This window comes from Lagenorhynchus albirostris, chromosome 6 (genome assembly GCF_949774975.1).
Source record: "Lagenorhynchus albirostris chromosome 6, mLagAlb1.1, whole genome shotgun sequence".
NCBI classification, from domain to species: domain Eukaryota; kingdom Metazoa; phylum Chordata; class Mammalia; order Artiodactyla; family Delphinidae; genus Lagenorhynchus; species Lagenorhynchus albirostris.
The window spans coordinates 9122123-9145132 of record NC_083100.1 but is presented as its reverse complement, the minus strand read 5'-3'; the positions used below and the strand labels follow the sequence as shown (position 1 = coordinate 9145132).

Here is a 23010-nt window from a genome sequence, read left to right as displayed (position 1 = left end):
TTGAGTTCTAAATTCCACTTCTGGGAATTTATTTCAAGAAAATTATCATGAATGTGCTTAAAGAAAAGATATTAAAAAGTTAATACACTCTAGAGGAAATTAAATGTACTCTCCTTATTTTCTCTGTTCCACTAGCTTCCCAACTACCTCTAGTCACTTGTACAATGAATAATGGATGAGTTGCCCTTTGGGGGCAGAGTGCAGGATCACTCTGCATGGACAAGGAAGGTACAGAGCAAATCTCAAGTTCCATCCACAATAACAGGCTAGAGTTTAGGGAAAAAAGAACTGAACTGTGTGTTTGCTCCCCCTCTTCATCCGTCTTCTTTTTAAGTCTCCTATTAAATCCCATATCCCCTCTCTACCTCTTTGGAAAACATTATTTTACAAAGAAAGAGCCTCACAGTTTAAACTGTTGAGTTTCACCCTGCAGCTGCTGCCAGGGTCTTAACTGTAAAAGCCAGTCACCAAAAGTGAATAAAGCAGCCGAGACGAAAACCCACCTGGACGCTGAGATTGCTACCTGTTCCTGTCCCTGCTGGGTCCAGGGGCTGGCCGGGGATGGCTCCTGGGAGACTGAGAGAAGGGCAGGGAGATACCAGTGGACGAAACAGGAAGTCTGTGCTTTTCCACACACGGTGAGGGCCGGGCTTCTGAGGAAAGGAAAGTGAAAGTAATTGGGCAGAGCGAGCAGAGCTAAAGACAAAGCCGCCCGCAGTGCCTGCAGCCTCCCTCCACCTCCGGAAACTCGTGAGATTCCCAGGGCATTTGGGGGTCGGGGGCGGGGTTGCTGCCTATCGGGCCCATCCTGGGGAGGTGGGTACAAAGGGGAGGAGGCATAGGGTCCAGCCCCAGCGTCCCCGGGAACTGGGAATCCACCATCTCTTGGCCTCCTTACCCACTTTTATTTCCCCAGGACCCGTCCTCCTTCTATACTTTTTGGGGTGATGAAAATGAACCTAAACTGAATTGTGGTGATGGTGATTGTTACACAACTGAATAAATTTACTAGAAATCATCAAACTTAAAAAAACAAACAAAAAGACAAAGGGGAGGTTTGGTGACTCAGAAATGCCTGTACTTTGTCAGGATAAAATGATTACCAAAGAAAATTGAAATCAAAGGAAACCTGAATATAAACTGATATCATGCAGTGGTAGGCAGCAGAACTCCAGGCAGGAAGGTGTGTCGGAGCCAGGCTGGCAGTTGGGAGCTGGAAGTGTGTGGAAACTGGATCTAGGGCAGAACCAGGGCCAGGAGAAGACCCTAGGGCAGCCACTCCAGGGAAGCAGGGCATGCCCCCTCTATACATCCGATTGAAGATTTCTAATGTGTGTTGGCATGTAGGGTCTGTGAGAAACCCTTTAATGTAGAAATCTGTTTAACTTTATTTAAATCAATGACTCTCAAATGTATTCGATCCATGGGTTCCCCCTCCAGGACACCTATAAGGTATCCTATCCCTCAGAAAAAAGATGGGAAACAACAGTTCTAGGGTCCAAGAATCCTTGAAACTAAGGCTAACCTACATTGGGCAAGAGCTCAATTTTATTGAAGTATAACATGCATTCAACTTAAGTGTGCATGTTGATGAATTTTAACAAATGTATTGGGTTGTCCAAAGTGTTCATTCAGGTTTTTTCATAAAATCTTAAGGAAAAAGCCAAACGAAGTTTTCGGCTAACCTGATAATTACAACCACAATTAAGATATAGACCATTTCCATCACCCCAGAAAGTTCCCTTGTGCCCTTTGCAGATAGCTTCCTCCCTAAGCCAGCGTCAGGCACTCACTGATCTATGATGTCTATGATATCTATGATTATCACTCTTCTATGACTACAGATTTGTTTTGCCTGTATTCAAGTTTTACATAAATGAAAACACACGGCATGCACTTTCTGATGTATGGCTTCTTTTGCTCATCATAATGTCTGATCACCAGGATGTCACCAACATAACTGATCCATGTGATGTTCTTTGAGAGGTCCAGGTGATACAGCTCTCTTGGGACTAGGGTACCACAAAGGGTGGGTGAGTTCATATAACCGCAAGACAAAACTGTAAATGAATAATCTTATCTGTCAAGTGAGAAGGAAAATGGTTTCTGATCCTCTTTTTTAATCAGAATGGAAAAGAACACATTTGTCAAATCGATGGCCACATACCATGACCTGGGCTGAGGACCTTTCTGCCTGGACTGCCTATTTTCTGATCTCAGTCCTCCAGCCTTCTTATAAATTCTTTGAGCTACCCAATATACTTCTAAGAAATTGATTTTCTGTCTGAGTTAGTCTGAGTCAGTTTTGGTTACTTGTACCTCCAAATCCCAACTGATTAAAAAGTTGATAGCAGAGAGTGAATTGTGGGCAACAGATCTTCACAGAAATGTGATCCATCTGGGATGGGTTATGTGACCTGGTAGTGAGCATCCCACTAGCGCTCAAAGATGGGAGTTTGGTCGACTATGGCGAGTTAATAGCAAATTAACTCATAGCACTGGACTGTGATCAGGACTCTGCAATTCACACCTATATTCCAAGTGTCAGATCTCAGCACACTTAACGAAGTGGAAAGAAATTTTTCAGGTGGAAAGAAAGCACTGACTCGCCTTCAGAGATTATCACCTACTTGACCTAAATCTGGGTGGGAGAACAGAGCAAGGAGGCAGGTCAGAATCTTCTCATCCCTCAGGTCTTCCGGAACAAAAAGGAGACAACTCCCCCCCTCCATTAGGAGGCAGGGATCAACTGATGGTTCATCAGTGGGCTTGGTCCAGGCATCCCTGATCTTATCCCAGAGAGAATGATTCTCTAGTGAACACAGAGAAAAAAAGACAGTGGAAAACAGAAGCTACAGTTCCTATCGTTATCTGGGCTAATGCAGGATATTGCCAAGTAAGATTTTCTTGTAAATTTGACAGGAATACCCTGTAAGTCCTAGTCTTACCACCATCAGCTGAGGAACACCAAAGGCCTTGTGCTCATAAGCAAAGAAGCTGGCATATTTATGTCAGCTGGTCTAGTCTGTGTCAGGCCTTGTCGGGGACATTGTGCCCAACGGAGGCCCAAAGCTGGCAACAGTGGTGTCCAACGGAGACATAGCTTACTAGCCTCTTTGCCCACCAAAGTGAGGGAGAGAGAGAGGCAGGCAGTCCCACGTGTGTGTAGCAGCTGGTAGGCACACGAACGCTGCCCACTGGCCTCATCATGTGCTGGAATTTGGAATCTGTCCCAGCCAGATGTGTGTTCATTTTTTTGGGGGAAAGAGAACAGACAAGGGCAGAAGGGTAGAAACCTTTTGTCCCCTCCACTTGGCAAACATATTTATGCAAATTTTCTAGCGCATCTATGATGAGCCAGAAGAAGACAGATTCAGTGGAACATACTTTCGAAACATACTACTTTGAGGCTTCCCAGCTCTCACCTACTTTGGCCCACGGCCCTGACCAAGACCTTGGATTCTACAGATACCTTGACTCCCGTTCATCTCTGATTTGACCCATTGTCCTGCCTGGATTTCTAGTCTTCTGGTTTTGTTTATTTATTTTATTTGTGCTTTGCTCCTATTTCTTTATCTTTCAACTTGATGCTGATATAGTGTGTTTTTCTCAGTTGCTTCAAATCCTTTACAAAATGAGGGTTGGGTGTAAGGGAAAAAATTATGTACAAACATAAATGTAACACACTTGTTAGCTAGCATCATCACATGGTTCTTTAAGGTGTAGGTAGTCTCAGTTACAAACTTTTCCCCCTCTAATGAGAAGCCCGTCACTTTCTTTGAGATTTCTGTGACTATTTGGAGCTCAGTTTTTTTCCCAAGCACTCCTGGCTACATTTGTAAAATGCCCACATATTCAAGAAAACTTAGACTTGCACATCAGGCTTCTCTGCCCAAACTTAGCACTTCCTTCTGGTTGTAGGAATTGGGAGGGTTCTTTCTGGCCTCTGGTTGCTTTCCAGAAATTTGAAGAATATTTTCCCCAGCATTTCGGCTCTCTCCAGTCCTGTGTCTGAACACTGGGTCTAACTCGTCCAGTCCAGGCTCACTACTGTGCTTGGCCAGCCCGTGGGCCTAAGAGAAGATCTGAAATGTCTGCCTTTTTCATTTTTCGTCTCACAGTCACCTTGGCAAGACGCAGGAGCAAACGTGGCATTTTCTTCCTCCCCGTCGCCACTATGCCATGTCACCTCAAAGCAAATTTGATCTGTTTGAGTTCAAGAGACTTTCCTGCCCCCTTTCCTTTGCGGGAACAAGTGGTCCCCTCTCTTCCGTGGATGCCAGGAAATGGCCCTGCTCCTCCCCCCACCCCACCCCCCGGGGCTGAGAGTGGGCGGAGAGAAGACCAGCGTGTTGATGCAGGCATATCACACAGTTCAGCTATTTCACTTTCCTTTTACCCTTTAGGAGCCGCACCCGAAGGATCCATCAATGGGCAAACTTTCTTGTCAGAGCTCCTGGAAAGGACAGAGGCAGTGAAAATCTAATCAAGAGTGATCTTAGGCCAGCTCTGTGGCCTAAGGAGAAGATGGCAAGTACAGGTACCCCCATCAGCGGCAGGTTAGTCCTGGCCTCCTGTGTCCAGCATCTCTCCTAAGGCTGGCATCTACACTCATTATTTCTGTCTTCCCAGCCTCATTCTATAGATATAAACAGAATGGATGACAAATCAATAAACAGTGAGGAAGTAAGATTTCAAAAATTGCAGTGGATTAGCCAGCCGTTGCAGTGGAAACTTAAGGACACCCTGACTCACATCACCTTTTCTTGTAACTGCCATGCAGCTGGGTGGGCACTGCTGGAATTCCCTGGTCCCTCTGGGGCTTGCTACAAGGCTGGATGATTCCTTGTGGCCTCTGAGCCCTCTCATTTCCCCCATAACCTCCTTGATCCCTACCTCCAAAGACAGGTCTGTAGGTAAGAGTCTTTTCAGAAAAATTTACATCCAAATCGAACTCCCAACTGTTGTAAAACCTTTTTCTAGTTTCTGGGTAGTGGGGGGACCAGTTTTGTCAGAGCCCATCTGTGTGGCCCTGAGTCTGAGAGTCAACTCAGGACCTCTGAACACCCAATAGGAGGAACTGAAAGTAGATGGGGCTCAACATGCATGAATGCAAACAGGCAGGGAGGGAGAAGGTGCTTTTTTCTATTCTGGGATGTATTACACATCTGGTTAGAGAAGGAGGGAAATTTGACTTTTAAAAAGAGAAGATGTTATTGTCAATCATCAATCATTACTGTTGGTAACAATTAAAACAATATTAAAATGTGTGAAAATTCCTCTAAGCTGGGGCTATTTCTGGTGCTGGCTGGGCCCCAAGAAGGCAGTGGCATTGCTACTGGCAGCGGTGCAGCCTTGCAGGTCCTTAGCGCCCAGCACCCTTTCTGTTGGAGGCTGACAGTGCATCCCGCCTCTGCTACCCACCTGTACCTGAGAGATGGGAAGATGAGCCAGTGGAGCTCAAAGTCCAGCCAACCTTTGGCCTCCAGGCAGGAAAAGAAAGGCACTGAGAGGTGAGGGTGGGGTGATGCTGACCTCATAGAATGACTTAGGAGGTGTTACTTCTGCTTATATTTTCTGGAAGAGATTATAGTTGAAATGGTTTGGTAGAATTCACTTGTGATACCATCTGGGCCTGGTACTTTCATTTTTGGAGAGCTGTTAAGTTTTGATTCAATTCCTTTAATAGATATAGGCCTATTCAGATCATCTATCTCTCTGATCTATCTCTCTGTGTGAGTTTCGGCAGTTTGTTTCTTTTAAGGAATTTTATCAAATTTTATCTTTTATCAAATTTGTAGGGATAGAGTAGTCCATAGTATTATTTCTTTATTATTTTTTAATGTTCGTGGGACTAATAGTGATTGAATATTCGTGGGACCAATAGGGACTAAATTGGCGATTTCTGTCTTCTCTTTGTTTCTTTGTTAGCCTGGCTAGAAGTTTATCAATTTTATTGATTAAAAAAAATCAGCTTTGGGTTTCATTAATTTTTTTCCTAATGTTTTCCTGTTTTCAATTTTATTGATTATTACTCTAATTTTTATTATTTCCTTTCTTCTGCTTGAATTAGGCTTAAACTTCTCCTTCTTCTCTAGTTTCTTCAGAGGGAAGCTTAAATTATTGATTTAGATCTTTCTTCTGGTACATACATTTGAATGCTACACATTTCTCTCTAAGCACTTTTGTGCTGCATTCCATAAATTTTGTTAAGCTGTATTTTCATTTTAATTTAGTCCAAGTTATTTTTAGATTTCTCTTGAGACTTCTTCTCAAGTATGCTTGAGAAGAAGTATGCTGTTTAGTCTCTAAGTATTTTGGAATTTTCCAACTCTATTTGTTATTTCTACTTTAATTCCATTGTGGTCTGAGAACATAGTTTTTCTGATTTCTTTTCTTTTTAATTTGTTAAGATGAGTTTTACAGCTGAGAATGTGGTGTATTTTGGTAAATATTCCACATGAACTTGAGTGGTGTGTATATTTTGTCATTGTTGAATAGAATAATCTATAAGTGTCAGTTAAATCAGATTAATTGATGGTGCTGTTCAGATCACTGTGTTCTTACTGACTTTCTGCCTGCTTGTTCTACCAATTACTAAAAAAGGCGTATTGAATTCTCCAACAACAAGAATGGATTTGTCTGTTTCGTCTTGTAGTTCTATCAATTCTTATCTCATGTACTTTGATGCTATTTCGTTAGTTGCCTACACTTTGAGGATTGCTGAATCTTCTTGGAGAAATTGACCCTTTATTTTTATACAATGCCCCTCTTTGTCTCTGACAATTTTCCTTGCTCTGAAGTCTTTCTCTGAAATTAATATAGCTACCACAACTTCCTTTTGATTAACGTTGTCATGGCATATCTTCAGCCCTTCACTTTTAACCTATCTGTGTTTTATATTTACAGTGGCTTTCTTAAAGACAACATATAGTTGGGTGTTATTTTTTTTCACTCTGTCAATTTCTGTCTTTTAATTGGTGTATTTAGACCATTCACATTTAAAGTGATTATTCATATGGTGAATTAAAATCTACCATATTTGTAACTGTTTTTTGTATTTTATAACTGTTTGTAACTGTTTTTTTATTTGTAACTTTTTTATTCATTGTACTTGTATTTGCTTCTATTTTTTCTTCCTTTCTTTTCCTGCCTTTTGGTTTTAATTGAGCATTTTGTGACTCCATTTTCTCATCTCTCTTAGTATATTGATTATACTTCTTTTAAAGCATTTTATTGGTTTCCCCAGAGCTGGCAATATATATTTACAACTAGCCGTGTCCACTCTAAATTACAATATACTGCTTCATGGTCAGTGCATGCATCTTACAACAAAATGTCACCAGTTCCTTCCTCCTGTCCTTTTTAACACTGCTGTCTATCATTTCACTTATCCATTTACTATCAATCACATAGTTGTTCTTATCACTTTGAACAAACAGCTATTTCTTAGATCAACTTAGAATAGGAAAAAATTTTTTTAATTATTTATTCCTATTCCTTTATTCCATTTATTCCTTCTCAGATGCTCTTCCTTTCTTCATGTAGATATGAGTTTCTGACCCATATCATTTTTCTTCTGCCTGAAGAACTTCTTTTAACATTTCTTTCGTGGTAAATCTTCTGGCAATAAATTACCTCAGTTTTTGTTTGTTTGAGAAAACAGTGAACATGGTTAACCAGGTGCTGGCTCTGAATTCTTAATTTCAAAGGATATAAGAGTCCAGGTTGGAGGGTTTTTTTTATTTTATCACTTCAAATTTTTATCTACATTTTCTCTTGCATGGTTTCTGATGAGAAATCTGATGTAATTGTTATCCTTGTTTCTCCAAGGGTAAGGCTCCCTGACCCCTCTCCCCCTCTCTTCCTTGGGGGAGACATTTCCTCTTTGACTTTGGTTTTCTTCAGTTTGAATAGGAAATGACTCATAGATACTTGGTATTTATCTAGTTTGGTGTTTGCTGAGGTTTTTCAATCTGTGGTTTGTTGTCTGTTATTAATTTTGGAAAATTTTTGGCCATTACTACTTCCAATATTTCCTCTGTTCTCTTTTCTCTTTCTTCTCCTTCTGGTATTCCACTTATGTATATCTGTTCTTTTTGGTATTCTTGGATATTGTGTTCTGTTGTGTTTTTTTCTCCTTATACTTTTTCTCTTTGTATTTTAAGTAATTTCTGTTGACATATCTTCAACTCATTGATTCTTCCTTCAGCCATGTCTAATCTACTGATAAGCCCATCAAAGGCATTCTCCATTTCTGTTGTAGTGTTTTTGATTTCTAGCATTTCCCTTTTCATTATTTCTTTGAGCTTCCATCTTTTTCCTTACTTAGCCATATGTTCTTGCATGTTCTGCTTTTGCCATTAGAGCCCTTAACATATTAATTAATCATAGTTATTCTAAATTCCTGTCTGATAATTTGAAAACCTGTCATATCTGAGTCTGGTTTTGATGACTGCTTTGTCTCTCAGACTGTGTTTTGTCTTTTGGTATGCCTTGTAATTTTTTTGAAAGCCAGATGTGATGTATCAGATAATAGAAACTGAGGCAAATGAATGTTTACTGTGAAGTTTTATGTTAACCTGGCTAGGAGATGGGCCATGTTTAATGCTTTTTCTGGCTTTAGGTGACAGAGGCTTCAAATTCCTCTAGTGTTCTCATTTTGTGTCCCCTATTTTCTTTGGATTTCCCTAAGAGCTCATTAAATAGAGCCTTGCAGCTCTTTCAGCTGTAATCCTCAATTATTATAGTGGAGCCCTATTGATGTAGTGGTAGGGTACTGGGGAGAGAAAGCATGCTTTAATCTTATGATTAAATCTCAATCTTGTAGTGGAACTGTGTTCCTGGACTGTAAATTTTAGAATGATTTCTTAGCTATTTCCCCTTCCCTCACCCCATTAAATGAGACAGAGCCTAGAAGGAGCTGGATTTTGGTAACTGACCTTCCCCTAGGTCAGATAAGGCTTGGGCAAAGTGCTTTCCTCTAGAGAGTAGACCGTTGTTATGGAGAATGCTCTGGACTGTTTAAAAAAGTTTTCCCCTCTCCCTCTGCCAGAGCAGAGGATTTTTCTTGGCTCTTCACCATGAGTACCTGGTGGGGTTCCTGGAAGTAAAACCCACAAAAGATTGGGGGCTTTCCTAAGCCAGTGGTCCCTAGGAGTTTCTCATTCTCATGTAAGTCCACACTCAGCCTCCAGCAAGTCATCAAACTTACCATTTAAGGGTTCCTATGGTCTATGGCTCTAGTGGCTTCCATTCCAGGTAGCTGATCTCATCTGTGATTCTCTGGACTTGTCTATCAATCCAGTTTTTAGGGTGACAGTTTGACTTATGGCCTCAATTTTCCTGTACATGCCTGAAATTCATTGATTTTCAGTTTTTTCAGCTTTTTTATTTTTGTAAGGATAGAAGTGATGACTTCCAAGGTCTTTGCAATGTTAGAGCTGAAGCCAAAAATGAACTTTTTAAACCACTGCAAGTTAGATTTGTTTCTTAAAACAAAATTTTTGTTTTAAAATTTTGATTTATAGTAATATCATCTTATAGCTAGAACATGTACCTATTCAATTTTTCTTTATTATTTAGATCAATTCAGGGTATGTTCTTGTGTTTAAGACCGAGTTATTAATACATATTTTTGCAATTTTTAAAACTTATATCCCATATATCTTTTTAAATATACTTGAGGAGTTAAAAATTGAAAGTGAAATTTTGTAACGACCATGAAAGATTTGTCTATTAGCAGTCTTAAATGTTGTTATTAAAATACATATATTGTGAATTTTGCTTTCTATCTTGTTTGCCTTTGTCTAACGTCACTTGCCCATTTTTTGACTTTTAACATTTTTAATGTCACTTTGTTTTTTGTGTGTCTTTGGTAGTTAGACTCTATTTGTACTTTATTTCATTCATACTCTAAGATAGTAATTTAATCTGTTTTTTTTTTTTTTTTTTTTTGCGGTACGCGGGCCTCCCACTGTTGTGGCCTCTCCCGTTGCGGAGCACAGGCTCCGGACGTGCAGGCTCAGCGGCCGTGGCTCATGGGCCCAGCCGCTCTGCAGCACGTGGGATCCTCCCGGACCGGGGCACGAACCCGTGCCCCCTGCATCGGCAGGCGGACACCCAACCACTGCGCCACCAGGGAAGCGTTAATCTGTTTTAAATGACATATATCTTTTGCTTATAAATTTTGGGGGCACTTTTAATATCTAATGTCTCTTTGTTTTCTCTGTTTAAGAAAAACAGTATGTTTTCTTTACTTTTATTCTTTTGTAAGATTTATAGTCTCATTTTGACTCTGTTACCCTTATGATTTCTAATTAATTCTCAAATATATATTGGGTTGGCCAAAAATTTCATTCGGGTTTTTCCATGAGATGTTATAGAAAAACCCAAATGAACTTTTTGGCCAACCCAATATTTCTCTGATTGATAGCATCAAATGTGAAACCATGCCATTTGAGTTTAGCATCTTTGAAATAAATCATTTAACTCAATTTTTCAACTTGCCCAGATTGTTAAGATTTTTAATATACTCTGAAGTTTTAGATTAAGATTACTATACTTTTACTACTGCATACAGTATATATCCTCTTTCTAGAACAAGGCTTCTCAAATTTTTGATTATAGGACCCCTCTACATTTTTGAATATTATTGAGAATCCAAAGAGCTAGTTTTTGTTAATGTAGGTTATACCTATTACTATCCACCATATTAGAAAGTTGACCTTTGAACACTTAAATATATTTATTTAATCATTTTAAAATAATACTAATAATGAACTCACTACCTGCTAACATAAATGACCTATTTTATGAAAAATAATTGTCTTCTAAAATAAACTAAATTAGTGAGATTAGCCACCCTTCATATTTTTGCAAATCTCTTTAATAGCTAGTTCTGTAGAAGACAGCTGGTTTCTCCTATCTGCTTCTGCATTCAATCTACTGTGATACCACAGGCCGTGTATTCTCTGGAAAAATCCACTATACATTTGTGAGAGTATGAGAGAGAAAAAGGGTAAATAACATCTTAGTATTATATGAAAACAGTTTTGACTTTGAGGACACCTGAAAGGGTCTTGCACAAAATCCCAGGGTCCCCAGACCCTACTTTGAGAATCACTGTTCTAAAATAATTTTTGAGATGTACTTTTTTTCTCAAATGAAATTTACAATTTTTAGATGTCAATATTTTTTTAATAGACCTTTATTGGAGTGTAATTGCTTTACAATACTGTGTTAGCTTCTGTTGTACAACAAAGTGAATCAGCCATATGCATACACATATCCCCATATCCCCTCCCTCTTGAGCCTCCCTTCCACCCTCCCTATCCCACCCCTCTAGGTCATCGCAAAGCACCGAGCTGATCTCCCTGCTATGCTGCTGCTTCCTACTAGCTATCTATTTTACATTCGGTAGTGTATATATGTCGATGCTACTCTCACTTCCCCCCAGCTTCCCCCTCCGCCCCCATCCCCCGTGTCCTCAAGTCCATTCTCTATGTCTAAGACGTCAGTATGTTAACTGGTTTTAGTGGTGCCTTCCTCTTCTTTCATTGATATAACAGAACTTTGCTCGTATTGATTTCCTGATTCTCTTATTATAGGGTATCAGCAAATAATTTGTTCCAGACAGTGTGTCAGTAAGAATGGGGTAGATTATTCTATTGGAACAAACATTTCTAAAATCTCAGTGGGTCACCGGCTGCTTAAGGGAACCCTCATCTTGGACTGTCTCTAGCTGATGAACAGCCGCCATCTGAAATGACAACCACTGTAGCAGAGAAACAGTGGGCATGGCTCACAGGTGCTGGCTCCAAATTCTTCTGCCAAAGCTACACCCATCAGCCCAAGGAGGCAGGAAGGTGCAACCCTACCTTTGTCCAGAAGTAAAGAAAATAGAGCATTGAAAACCGTGTGACCAACACAGAGGGTGCATGAGTAAAATGTTTTCTGAGCCTCTGCACAGCTATTTTGCCTTCACACATGAATGATTGAACAGGGGGTGTATTTGTTAGGCATTTCCTTTTACTTCTGAATCTACATACACACTTGAATGACTGCTTTAGACATTTAGATGTTTCAAATTTACTTTTCATTTTTCCTTTGGATTTTTTCTTTTTTTCCAGCTATGTGCCGGGGAAATTCCCTTGTCTTTATCTTATGACCATTTTAGTTAAACTTTTGTTTGTTTGTTTGTTTTGTTTTGTTTTTTGTGGTACGCAGGCCTCTCACTGTTGTGGCCTCTCCCGTTGCGGAGCACAGGCTCCGGACGCGCGGGCTCAGCGGCCATGGCTTACGGACCCAGCCGCTCCGCGGCATGTGGGATCCTCCCGGACCAGGGCACGAACCCGTGTCCCCTGCATCGGCAGGCGGACTCTCAACCACTGCACCACCAGGGGAGCCCTAGTTAAACTTAAAAAAAAAATTTTTCAGCAATCACTTTAAATTTCCAGGCCCATTATCTTATTTTCCTGTTTTTTCTTCATGGCATCCTGGACATAATATCTTCTCCACTGTGTATGAAAATTGTTTTTTAGAAACTCTCTTCTGTTCCCTGTAGTATTTCTATTTGTTCTGGAGTCATTTTTGCTCTCTGCTCATCTTGGTTCTGCCCCTTTGTGCTGTTAGTTTCCACAGATATCTGTGGCCTGTTATTGTTTGTTCATTCTTAAGGGTGAGGCACTGATAAGCTAGCTTGGAACTGCATTTAATGAGATGGGCTTGAAAACCTGTGGCTTTGCTGGGTAAATCCCAAATGCCCAAAGGTGAAGACCTTTCTTCTGTGTCGTTTACATTTTTCTTAAGAGGAAACCTCTAGTTTCTTGCCTGGATGCAGGAGTTCTGTATGGTGGGGTCAGGAAAGAGTTGGGGAGCACACTGTTTTGTATTTTCTCCTTTCAAACAATCCCTCTCTTTTCATTCTTGCATCTTCTTCCCCACCTCCACTACCTCCCCAGGGGCCTGTAAGACACACTGGGCCCCTCTGTGACCTCTAGGAGCATCCTCCACCAGCAGTAATGATGAATGCTCTGACCACTTATTCTTTTTCAGACTTTGGTTTAAGTTTTTCATCCAATCCCCTTGTCTTTGTCATTGTGACTCTAATTTCTTTACTATCATTTTAGAGCACTCTCCAATGAGAGAGGGGGAAAGCACTTGTTTTCAATCAGCTATCTTTAAGCAAAAACATTTTTTTTCTTTTTTTTTTTTTCACACATTACACTTCCCCCTCACCACATCCTCAAGTCCATTCTCTAGTAGGTCTGTGTCTTTATTCCTGTCTTACCCCTAGGTTCTTCATGACATTTTTTTTTCTTAGATTCCACATATATGTGTTAGCATACAGTATTTGTCTTTCTCTTTCTGACCCACTTCACTCTGCACGACAGACTCTAGGTCCATCCACCTCACTACAAATAACCCAACTTCGCTTCTTTTTATGGCTGAGTAATATTCCACCGTATACATTCACCACATCTTCCCCACCCATTCATCCGACGATGGACACCCGGGTTGCCCCATCTCCTGGCCACTGTAAATAGAGCTGCAATGAACATTTTGGTACATGACTTTTTCCGAACTATGGCCTTCCCAGGGCACATGCCCAGTAGTGGGCAAAAACATTTTTTTAAGGAATTCAGTGAAGGAATGGATTTTATTCTATCCTGATGCATATTTGGAGAATGGGAAGTTCCAATGACCCTTTTATGGTGGGATAAAAAAATCCTGAGTCTTTACAACTTTTAGAAATACAGAGAAGTTTATTAAGACATTATCAGAAGGGGGAACAATTTATCAAGTAAGAATCAGAATTATAAAGCTTTTTGAGTCTCTAAATTACTTCTCACAGGTGTGGTTATGTTTGAAATCCAGAGGTCTTCTATTTCTTCATGTATATAACACTTCCACAGGCAGGTTTAGATATAGAGCAACCTGTCCTAGTTTTGAATATTCACACAAGTCTCTATATTAGACCAAAGAAAAAGACATATTCTCAATATTAATTGAAACTTTATCAGAGGAGTGTCTTTGACCTAATTTTATGATGTGGAATGCCATTCTTGCCCCTGCAGTTACAGATGGGAGAGGTCTAGCTCCTTTACACCTTCCTGAGATTTATTCTACTTGTTATTAACTAAGAAGACTTGCAGTTCAGTGGTAGGTTCTGTAGTATTGTCTCAGTTTGTTTTTTTATTTCTTTGTCTGTAACTTATTTTTTTGTAATATGTATTCATCAGGGTTCTTCAGAGAAACAGAACCAATAGGCTGTGTGTGTGTGTGTGTGTGTGTGTGCATATATAGAGAGAGAAAGAGATATTTATTGTAAGGAATTGGCTCACACATTAAGGGAGGCCAGCAGGTCCAAAGTCTGCTATGCACCAGCAGGCTAGAGACCCAGCAGAGTCTCTGAAAGCACTCAGCTGTAGAATTCCTTTTTACTCAGGGAGGCTGGTCTTTTTGTTTTATTCAGGCCTTCAGCTGATTGGATGAGACCCACCTACATTATGGAAGGCAAACTGCTTACTCAAAGTTCACCAATTTAAAATAAAATGTTAGTCTTAACCCCCAAACCCTCCATGTTGAGACATAAAATTAACCATCTGAGTATCATATAAATTCCTGTAAAGCTTTTACAATTTTAAAATTCAATGTTTTCCAAAGAGAGTTTGGGTGAAAGTCTTTTTACAGTAGTTTTGATTAGCACAGGGTAAACTCTTTCACTTCTATGTACAAACCTTCCTTAAGCCCAGCGTATTCTTCTATTGCACCCTTGATTATTCTCTAAGTAAATAAATTCCATCTATTCTGGTCCTTGCACAAGAACATCATTTTACACATGTTGGCCCTCCATTGAGTGCCTATCATCGAAAAGAATGCAAATAACAAATGTTGGCTAGGATGTGGAGAAACGGGAACCCTCCTGCACAGTTGATGGGAATGTAAATTGGTGCAACCACAGTGGAAAACAGCATGGAGGTTTCTCAAGAAACTAAAAATAGAACTACCATATGACCTTGCAATTCTACTCTTGGGTATATATCTGAAAAAAACAAAAACACCAATTCAAAAAGATACATGCACCCCAATGTTCCTAGAAGTATTATTTACAATTGCCAATACAAGGAAGCAACCTAAGTGTCCATCAACAGATGAACAGATAAAGAAGATATAGTGTATATGTATACAATGGAATACTACTCAGCCATAAAAAATGAATGAAATTTTGCCAGTTGCCACAACACGGATGGACTTGGAGGGCACTATATGAAGTGAAATAAGTCAGATAGAGAAAGACAAACACTGGATGATATCACTTATATGTGGAATGTAAAAAAATACAACCAGCCAATGAATGTAACAAAAAAGAGGCAGACTCACAGATATAGAGAACAAACTAGTGGTTACCAGTGGGGAGAGAGGGGGAAGGGGGAATTTAGGGGTGACCGACTGGGAGATATAAACTATTGGGTGTAACATAGGCTACAGGGATATATTGTATAACACGGGGAATTATAGACAATATTTTGTCATAACTGTAAATGGAGTATAACCTTTAAAAATTGTATAAAAATATATGTAGTAAATATTCATGTAGAAAAAAGAATAGTCATTATAATATATAATTTTGTATATAAAAACATTCAGAAGCTGTAAAAAATAAATAAATAAAATAAAATCTTTTGACCTCCATGGGCCTCTCAGAAACTCAACGTCTACTTTCATATTGTGTCTTTGTTTCTCAGAATGATCACAGGGGACCAGAACCCAGAGGAGCAGAACCCAGAGGAGCAGTTTTTCTATGAGTTCATATTCAGGCTTTTCAAAGAAAATAAGGTGGAGATTGCAAGTGCAATAACAAAGCCGTTTCCTTTCTTCATGGGCCTCCGAGATCGGGGCTTCATCCCTGAGCAGATGTATGAGGTAAGTGAGGAGAATTCCCTCATGATAACCTGCCAAATTTAGGATGCAATGAGCAGGCTAAAGATCCTCCTATGAACAGGGACGTTCGCCATCCTATAAGTTAGGAGGTGAGAGGAGAAGCAGCATCACAGACAACATCCCTTCTTCTGTAGTAAACAGGGGAGGCGCATGGCGATGGAGATGTGGCAACATTGGAATGGCGAGTAGGTAGGGAGCATCTTAGATATTTTGATACAATATGATAACAATAACAAAATTAAAGCAAATAAGTGAGTTGGGCAACATTTCATTACAAAGCCCTCTTATTTTACGCACTCGAACCTGAAGTGATTGAACTCATAGGGAAGTCGTGTCACAGTAGGATAAATTTGGAAGCAGATGCTTGCTGCTCACTCTCCAAATCGTTTCTTGCACTTTAGACATTTCCAGATACAGAATACAGGTAAAGGTTAACAATGGACCTTCCTGGGGATACTGAGGACAAGTCTTCTTTTTGTCTTTGTGAATTTTATTTGCCCTTTGGCAACGTTCACAGAAGGGGAGAGTGGTTACATGGTTTCCTGGAGGGAAGGGCAGTGGTTATTGTCTGGTCAACTAAATGGCCTCTCAGTACCAGTAAGGGCCACTCCTGAAGCATCCTGTCCAGGCTCTTAAAGCCCTCACACAACATTCTACTTTGAACCGACTTTTATTCTTCAAAATTGCTCTCTTAAGTGACCATCAATGTCAGAGAGGCAGGTTAACAAAATAAGAGTCTATTTTTATGATGGAGAATATTTTAGAAGTCATCCAAATATGTGTAACATTCTAATATTTCACCAGAGAACAATTAGTCTATTTATAATCCGAGTCTCCTATAACCCATACACTCAAAGCTACATAATTCACCATTCAATATTTTTAAGCATTTTCAAGAAGCTTGTGCAAATCTGGTCCCAGTGGATAGAGTGGTGTATGATGCTCTCAGTGAACTGGAGAAGAAATTTGACAAGACAATTCTGGATGCCCTGTTCAGCAGAGTTAACCTGAAGGCCTATCCTGATTTACTTCATGTTTGCAGAAACTTCCAAAATGGTAATTACAACTTTCAACAACTTTTGGGGGTTCAAGTCCACTTCATTCACTGATTCATTCATTCACTCTTCATTATATTTGACAGTTATTATATTGAGTGACTACTACATGACAGGCAGAGAGAGAATACAATAGAGAAGAAAACACACATGACTTGTGTCCTCATGGAGCTTACGCATAGTGGGGGTGACACCTTAGCCAAGTAATCCCACAAATGATTGCTCAGCCAGAACCTGAATTTGGTGCTGAGAAACATAGGATTTGAGTCTCTACTTTTCTGGAGGAAGGCATGAATTATGCCTTTTGTAGGAAAGGAGGTAGCCCTATCTGATACTTGCAGATATGTTCAAAGATGGAAAGATTTTCTTTGTATGAAAAGATTTGTCATTCAATGCAGTCCTGTGCCCGAACAAAGAATGGAGAATTCACAAGGGAAGGCCAGCACATACCCATGCATTGGGGAGGGGGCAGAATGTGAACGCTACAAAGTAGGAAAGGAACAGTGGACCTGCAGAACCATGTGGTTGAAAAACGGAGCATGGGTGGGAGGGCTTGGAAGCTCGTTCTGGAAAGGGGAGTTGGAGGTGATTTTCGAGGGTCTAACACCCTATGCCAAGGAATTTGAAGTTTATTATTTGGGAAATAAAGATGTAATAAAGGATTTTTAAACAGAGAAAAAGTAAAAGAAGTCAGTATAAAGAATGAGATGTGTTTATTTGTGAAAATTATATCTTGTAAAATAAGAGCTATCTCATTTCTCCAGTGTGATATCTAAGTCAGAAAAAGGAATAAAGGAAATGAAATACCTAGCCACAAATTTCGAGTCAATATTATATTTGTAGCCAGAACATCCCCAGGCCATGGGTAGGAAGGGAATGGCAGTTACCTTTACTGCCCACATCTCAGGGGCTCTGATCCTCTCCCTGTACTGTAGGGATCCCCCTCCCTGGACCCCAGGACCCACATCACATGTGTTAGTTTCCGGGGCTTCCTGTGCTGAGATCTCCTACACGTGAGGCTTGCTGCTGCCCTCAAGCTGCACTGCCCACTGCCTGGCTCAGCACAGCTGCCCACCTGCCCCCAGGGGAGGCTGCCGCTGGTGCCTCCCAGACCCTTTTGTCAGTGGCCCAGAGCCAAGATGCTGGTAAGAGGGGTCAGAGAAGCCTCCTGTCCCCCATCATTGAAATGCCTGCAACTGTAACGCAAATGTACCTCCTGGAGGCAATACCCACTGAGGGGTCAGGGCAGTAGGGAGATGCTTTTTCCATCCCCAGGACATGTTGACTTCATGCCTAGGCCTCCTTATGTTCTCTAAACCTCTCACCCACATAACATTTACCCCCATGTCCTCTTCCAAAGTTGGCCTGGGCATGAAGTCAACATGTCTTGGGGACAGAAAAAGCATCTCCCTACTGCCCTGACCCCTCAGTGAGTATTGCCCCCAGGAGGTACAGTTGTGTTAGTATTCACTTCCCATCTGTGCCTTTCAGAAAATTTTCATTTCCTGTCTGTGTCTTTCACAACGTGTCTTTCCTTGTTTTCTGGATTTCTCCCCACCCATCCTACCCCAGGGAAGTACTAGTTCCTCTTCACTGTATGTCTCTTTATAACAGGTCTTCTTCCCTGACCCAAGGTCTTTTCTCCTTCCTTCTTTCCTCCCTTCCTTCCTTCCTTCCTTCCTTTCTTCCTTCCTTCCTTCCTTCCTTCCTTCCTTCCTTCCTTCCTTCCTTCCTTCCTTCCTTCCTTCCTTCTTCTCTCTCTCCTTTCCTTCCTTCCTTCTAAATCTCCATCTTCGAAAGATGTTAGGGCTTTTCTTCTATAATGTAGGTGTATTTCTCTAGAAATATTAGCTTTCTCCTGAAGAAATCCCTCTGCTTCTTCCCTGGTCTTAGTTGCACATAGAATTTACAAAACACATTCCACGTGTATTATTTATTTTAAATTGGCTTTCACTGTTTTCTGATCATTTTGAAGGGGGTTGACCACTACTTACAACTTTTCCACTGTCCATTCTTTTTTGTTTGTTTTTTAACATCATTGTTAGAGTATAATTGCTTTACAATGGTGTGTTAGTTTCTGCTTTATAACAAAGTGAATCAGTTATGCATATACAGATGTCCCCATATCTCTTCCCTCTTGCATCTCCCTCCCTCACACCCTCCCTATCCCACCCCTCTAGGTGGTCACAAAGCACCAAGCTGATCTCCATGTGCTATGTGGCTGCTTCCCACTAGCTATCTACCTTACGTTTGGTAGTGTATATATGTCCATGCCACTCTCTCACTTTGTCACAGCTTACCCTTCCCCCTCCCCATATCCGCAAGTCCATTCTTTAGTAGGTCTGCATCTTTACTCCCATCTTGCCCCTGGGTTCTTCTGACCATTTTTTTTTCTTTTTTTAGATTCCATATATATGTGTTAGCATACGGTATTTGTTTTTCTCTTTCTGACTTACTTCACTCTATGACAGTCTCTAGGTCCATCCACCTCACTGCAAATAACTCAGTTTCGTTCCTTTTTATGGCTGAGTAATATTCCATTGTATATATGTGCCACATCTTCTTTATCCATTCATCTGTTGATGGACACTTAGGTTGCTTACATGTCCTGGCTATTGTAAATAGAGCTGCAATGAACATTTTGGTACATGACTCTTTTTGAATGATGGTTTTCTCAGGTTATATGCCCAGTAGTGGGATTGCTGGGTCATATAGTAGTTCTATTGTTAGTTTTTTAAGGAACCTCCATAGTGGCTGTATCAATTTACATTTCCACCAACAGTGCAAGAGGGTTCCCTTTTCTCCGCACCCTCTCCAGCATTTATTCTTTGTAGATTTTTTGATGATGGCCATTCTGACTGGTGTGAGATTATATCTCATTGTAGTTTTGATTTGCATTTCTCTAATGATTAATGATGTTGACCATCCTTTCATGTGTTTGTTGGCAATCTGTATATCTTCTTTGAAGCAATGTCTATTTAGGTCTTCTGCCCATTTTTGGATTGAGTTGTTTGTTTTTTTAATATTGAGCTGCATGAATTGCTTGTATGTTTTGGAGATTAATCCTTTGTCAGTTGCTTCATTTGCAAATATTTTCTCCCATTCTGAGGGTTGTCTTTTCATCCTGTTTATGGTTTCCTTTGCTGGGCAAAAGCTTTTAAGTTTCATTAGGTCCCATTTGTTTATTTTTGTTTTTATTTCCATTTCTCTAGGAGGTGAGTCAAAAAGAATCGTGCTGTGATTTATGTCATAGAGTGTTCTGCCTATGTTTTCCTCTAAGAGTTTGATGGTGTCTGGCCTTACATTTAGGTCTTTAATCCATTTTGAGTTTATTTTTGTGTATGGTGTTAGGGAGTGTTCTAATTTCATTCTTTTACAGGTAGCTGTCCAGTTTTCCCAGCACCACTTACTGAAGAGACTGTCTTTTCTCCATTATATATTCTTGCCTCCTTTATCAAAGATAAGGTGACCATATGTGCGTGGGTTTTTCTCTGGGCTTTCTATCCTGTTCCATTGATCTATCTTTCTGTTTTTGTGCCAGTACCATACTGTCTTGATTACTGTAGCTTTGTAGTATAGTCTGAAGTCAGGGAGCCTGATTCTTCCAGCTCCGTTTTCCTTTCTCAAGATTGCTTTGGCTATTCGGGGTCTTTTGTGTTTCCATACAAATTGTGAGATTTTCTGTTCTAGTTCTGTGTAAAATGCCAGTGGTAGTTTGATAGGGATTGCATTGAATCTGTAGATTGCTTTGGGTAGTAGAGTCATTTTCACAATGTTGATTCTTCCAATCCAAGGACATGGTATATCTCTCCATCTATTTGTATCATCTTTAATTTCTTTCATCAGTGTCTTATAAATTTCTGCATATGGGTCTTTTGTCTCCTTAGGTAGGTTTATTCCTAGATATTTTATTCTTTTTGTTGCAGTGGTAAATGGGAGTGTTTTCTTAATTTCACTTTCAGATTTTTCATCATTAGTGTATAGGAATGCAAGAGATTTCTGTGCATCAGTTTTGTATCCTGCTATTTTACCAAATTCATTGATTAGCTCTAGCAATTTTCTGATAGCATCTTCAGGATTCTCTATGTATAGTATCATGTCATCTGCAAACAGTGACAGCTTTACTTCTTCTTTTCCAATTTGGATTCCTTTATTTCTTTTTCTTCTCTGATTACTGTGGCTAAAACTTCCAAAACTATGATGAATAATAGTGGTGAGAGTGGGCAGTCTTGTCTTGTTCCTGATCTTAGTGGAAATGGTTTCAGTTTTTCACCATTGAGGACAATGTTGGCTGTGGGTTTGTCATATATGGCCTTTATTATGTTGAGGTAAGTTCCCTCTATGCCTACTTTCTGGAGGGTTTTTATCCTAAATGGGTGTTGAATTTTGTCGAATGCTTTCTCTACTATTGCGATGATCATATGGTTTTCCTCCTTCATATGTCCATTCTTTTTTAAAACTTGAGAAGTATATTCAATGTGGAACAGCTGTTAGATTCCAGGAGCAATGTCAAGCCACAGGTCACATGAGACCCACTGAAGTCCAGGGTTCCCTGAGGGCTGGATGGTTCCAGCCTTCCTGGATGTGTAACTATGAGATGCAACTCTTGGTCACTGTCTGGGATCTCTAATTGCCTTTCCTTTCTCTTCTCAGTGATTCGTGAAAACTTCCATTACCAAACTGTTGGTGAAGGAGAGACAGAGACACTCAACTTACAATTAAACCATGAACAAGGTAATTCTGACTTGATAGAAGCTTGCTGTCTCATCTACTAAGAGGAAAGGAGATCATGGATCAGAGGACTGAGCTCCTGGGTGGAGAGTGCACCCTGGAGAAGGAATGCAGCAGGAGATGGGGAAGCCAGAGCAGTGGTGTGTTGTTTGGGCTCCCAATTAACCAGCCAGATCTGGAATTCAAGAATATTGCTAGGCAGATGTGATAACTAATAAGATGGAACATGAACCCAAGAGAGAAGATCTCACTGCAACCATGAGGCAGAATTAAGGGGGAGGACTCACAGCAGTAATTGTGAGCCAGGAATTCAGTAGATCTGGGAAGGAGTAAGGGTTTGTGACAAGTCCAAAGAGGAAGCCTTTGATGTGTCAAAGGGAGGAACAGTTGTAAACAGTACTCATAATAAAAGAGAGGAAGAGAGTAAGCAGTAATTGTGTGGAGGGTGTGGAAGAGATGGTGTTCTGTAGAAAAGAAGGAAAGGAGAAGGGAAGGAGTAAAAGAAAGAAAGGAGAAGCGAAGGAGTAAAAAGGGGTGAAGAGAACAAAGGGCAGTAATAACTCTGACTATGACAATAGTCACAATGCATAACATTCACAGACCACTAGGCGTAAGGTCAGTGCTTCCAGTGCATCAACATGTTTAATGCTCACATATGCCTCATTTACTTTTGTAACCAGGATGCACTGTTTCTAGCTTTTAATCATCTTTTCATTCATATTATTACTAATAATTAATCATTAAATTCTAACACATAAGACATTAATTGAAAATTATGATTTCTTGCTAAGTTACTGTACCCAGGTATCACTTTACCAGTAGCATCTCATTTAATTCTCATAACAATCCTGTCATAAGGGTTTTGTTATTCCCATTTTTCAGGAGAAAAAACTGAGGTGTGAAGATAGTTAGTGATTCAGTGAGTGAAACAGCCTTCAAGCCCAAGAAAATGTCTCCATCCTTAAGCCAAATGGTCTACAATAAATTTAGTTATTTGTTAACTGTTGATTTTTTTTCTTGGAAATGACAAATGTAAGAAAAAGCCATAAGAATGGCCTTGCAGAATGTCATTAATATGTATCCTTAATTTGGATTTATACGTCAGATATTATATATTTTAGAGATGTATTAATACATTTATGTAACATTCAGATGTATTTTAATAATAATACTTATTCTTTTTAATAAAGACAAATAGCTAAAAGTATAAAATGTATATTAGAAAGTACAAAGTGTATCAAAAATATATTTAGAGATTCATCTACCACTGAGAATAGTG

The 23010-nt window shown here is 40.0% G+C and overlaps 2 protein-coding genes across 13 annotated transcripts in view; one reads left to right on the top strand and one right to left on the bottom strand.

Annotated features, from left to right (window-relative positions):
• Window positions 1-632, bottom strand: part of SP110 (SP110 nuclear body protein) — a 44818-nt gene extending 44186 nt beyond the window's left edge. For all 11 annotated transcript variants that reach the window (XM_060151891.1, XM_060151892.1, XM_060151895.1 and 8 more), the window contains exon 1: window positions 504-632. The gene's annotated coding sequence lies outside the window, so the exon portion shown is untranslated. The remainder of the gene's footprint in view (window positions 1-503) is intronic.
• A 48-nt stretch (window positions 633-680) lies between these two features.
• LOC132522025 (nuclear body protein SP140-like) overlaps window positions 681-23010 on the top strand; it is a 75831-nt gene continuing 53501 nt past the window's right edge. For both annotated transcript variants that reach the window (XR_009541024.1, XM_060151890.1), the window contains exons 1-5: window positions 681-750; window positions 4407-4559; window positions 15750-15927; window positions 16833-17001; window positions 21654-21734. Coding sequence is in view for 1 of the 2 variants with exons in the window: in XM_060151890.1 (XP_060007873.1) it covers window positions 4528-4559; window positions 15750-15927; window positions 16833-17001; window positions 21654-21734 (460 nt within the window). In the remaining variant the exon portion in view is untranslated. The remainder of the gene's footprint in view (window positions 751-4406; window positions 4560-15749; window positions 15928-16832; window positions 17002-21653; window positions 21735-23010) is intronic.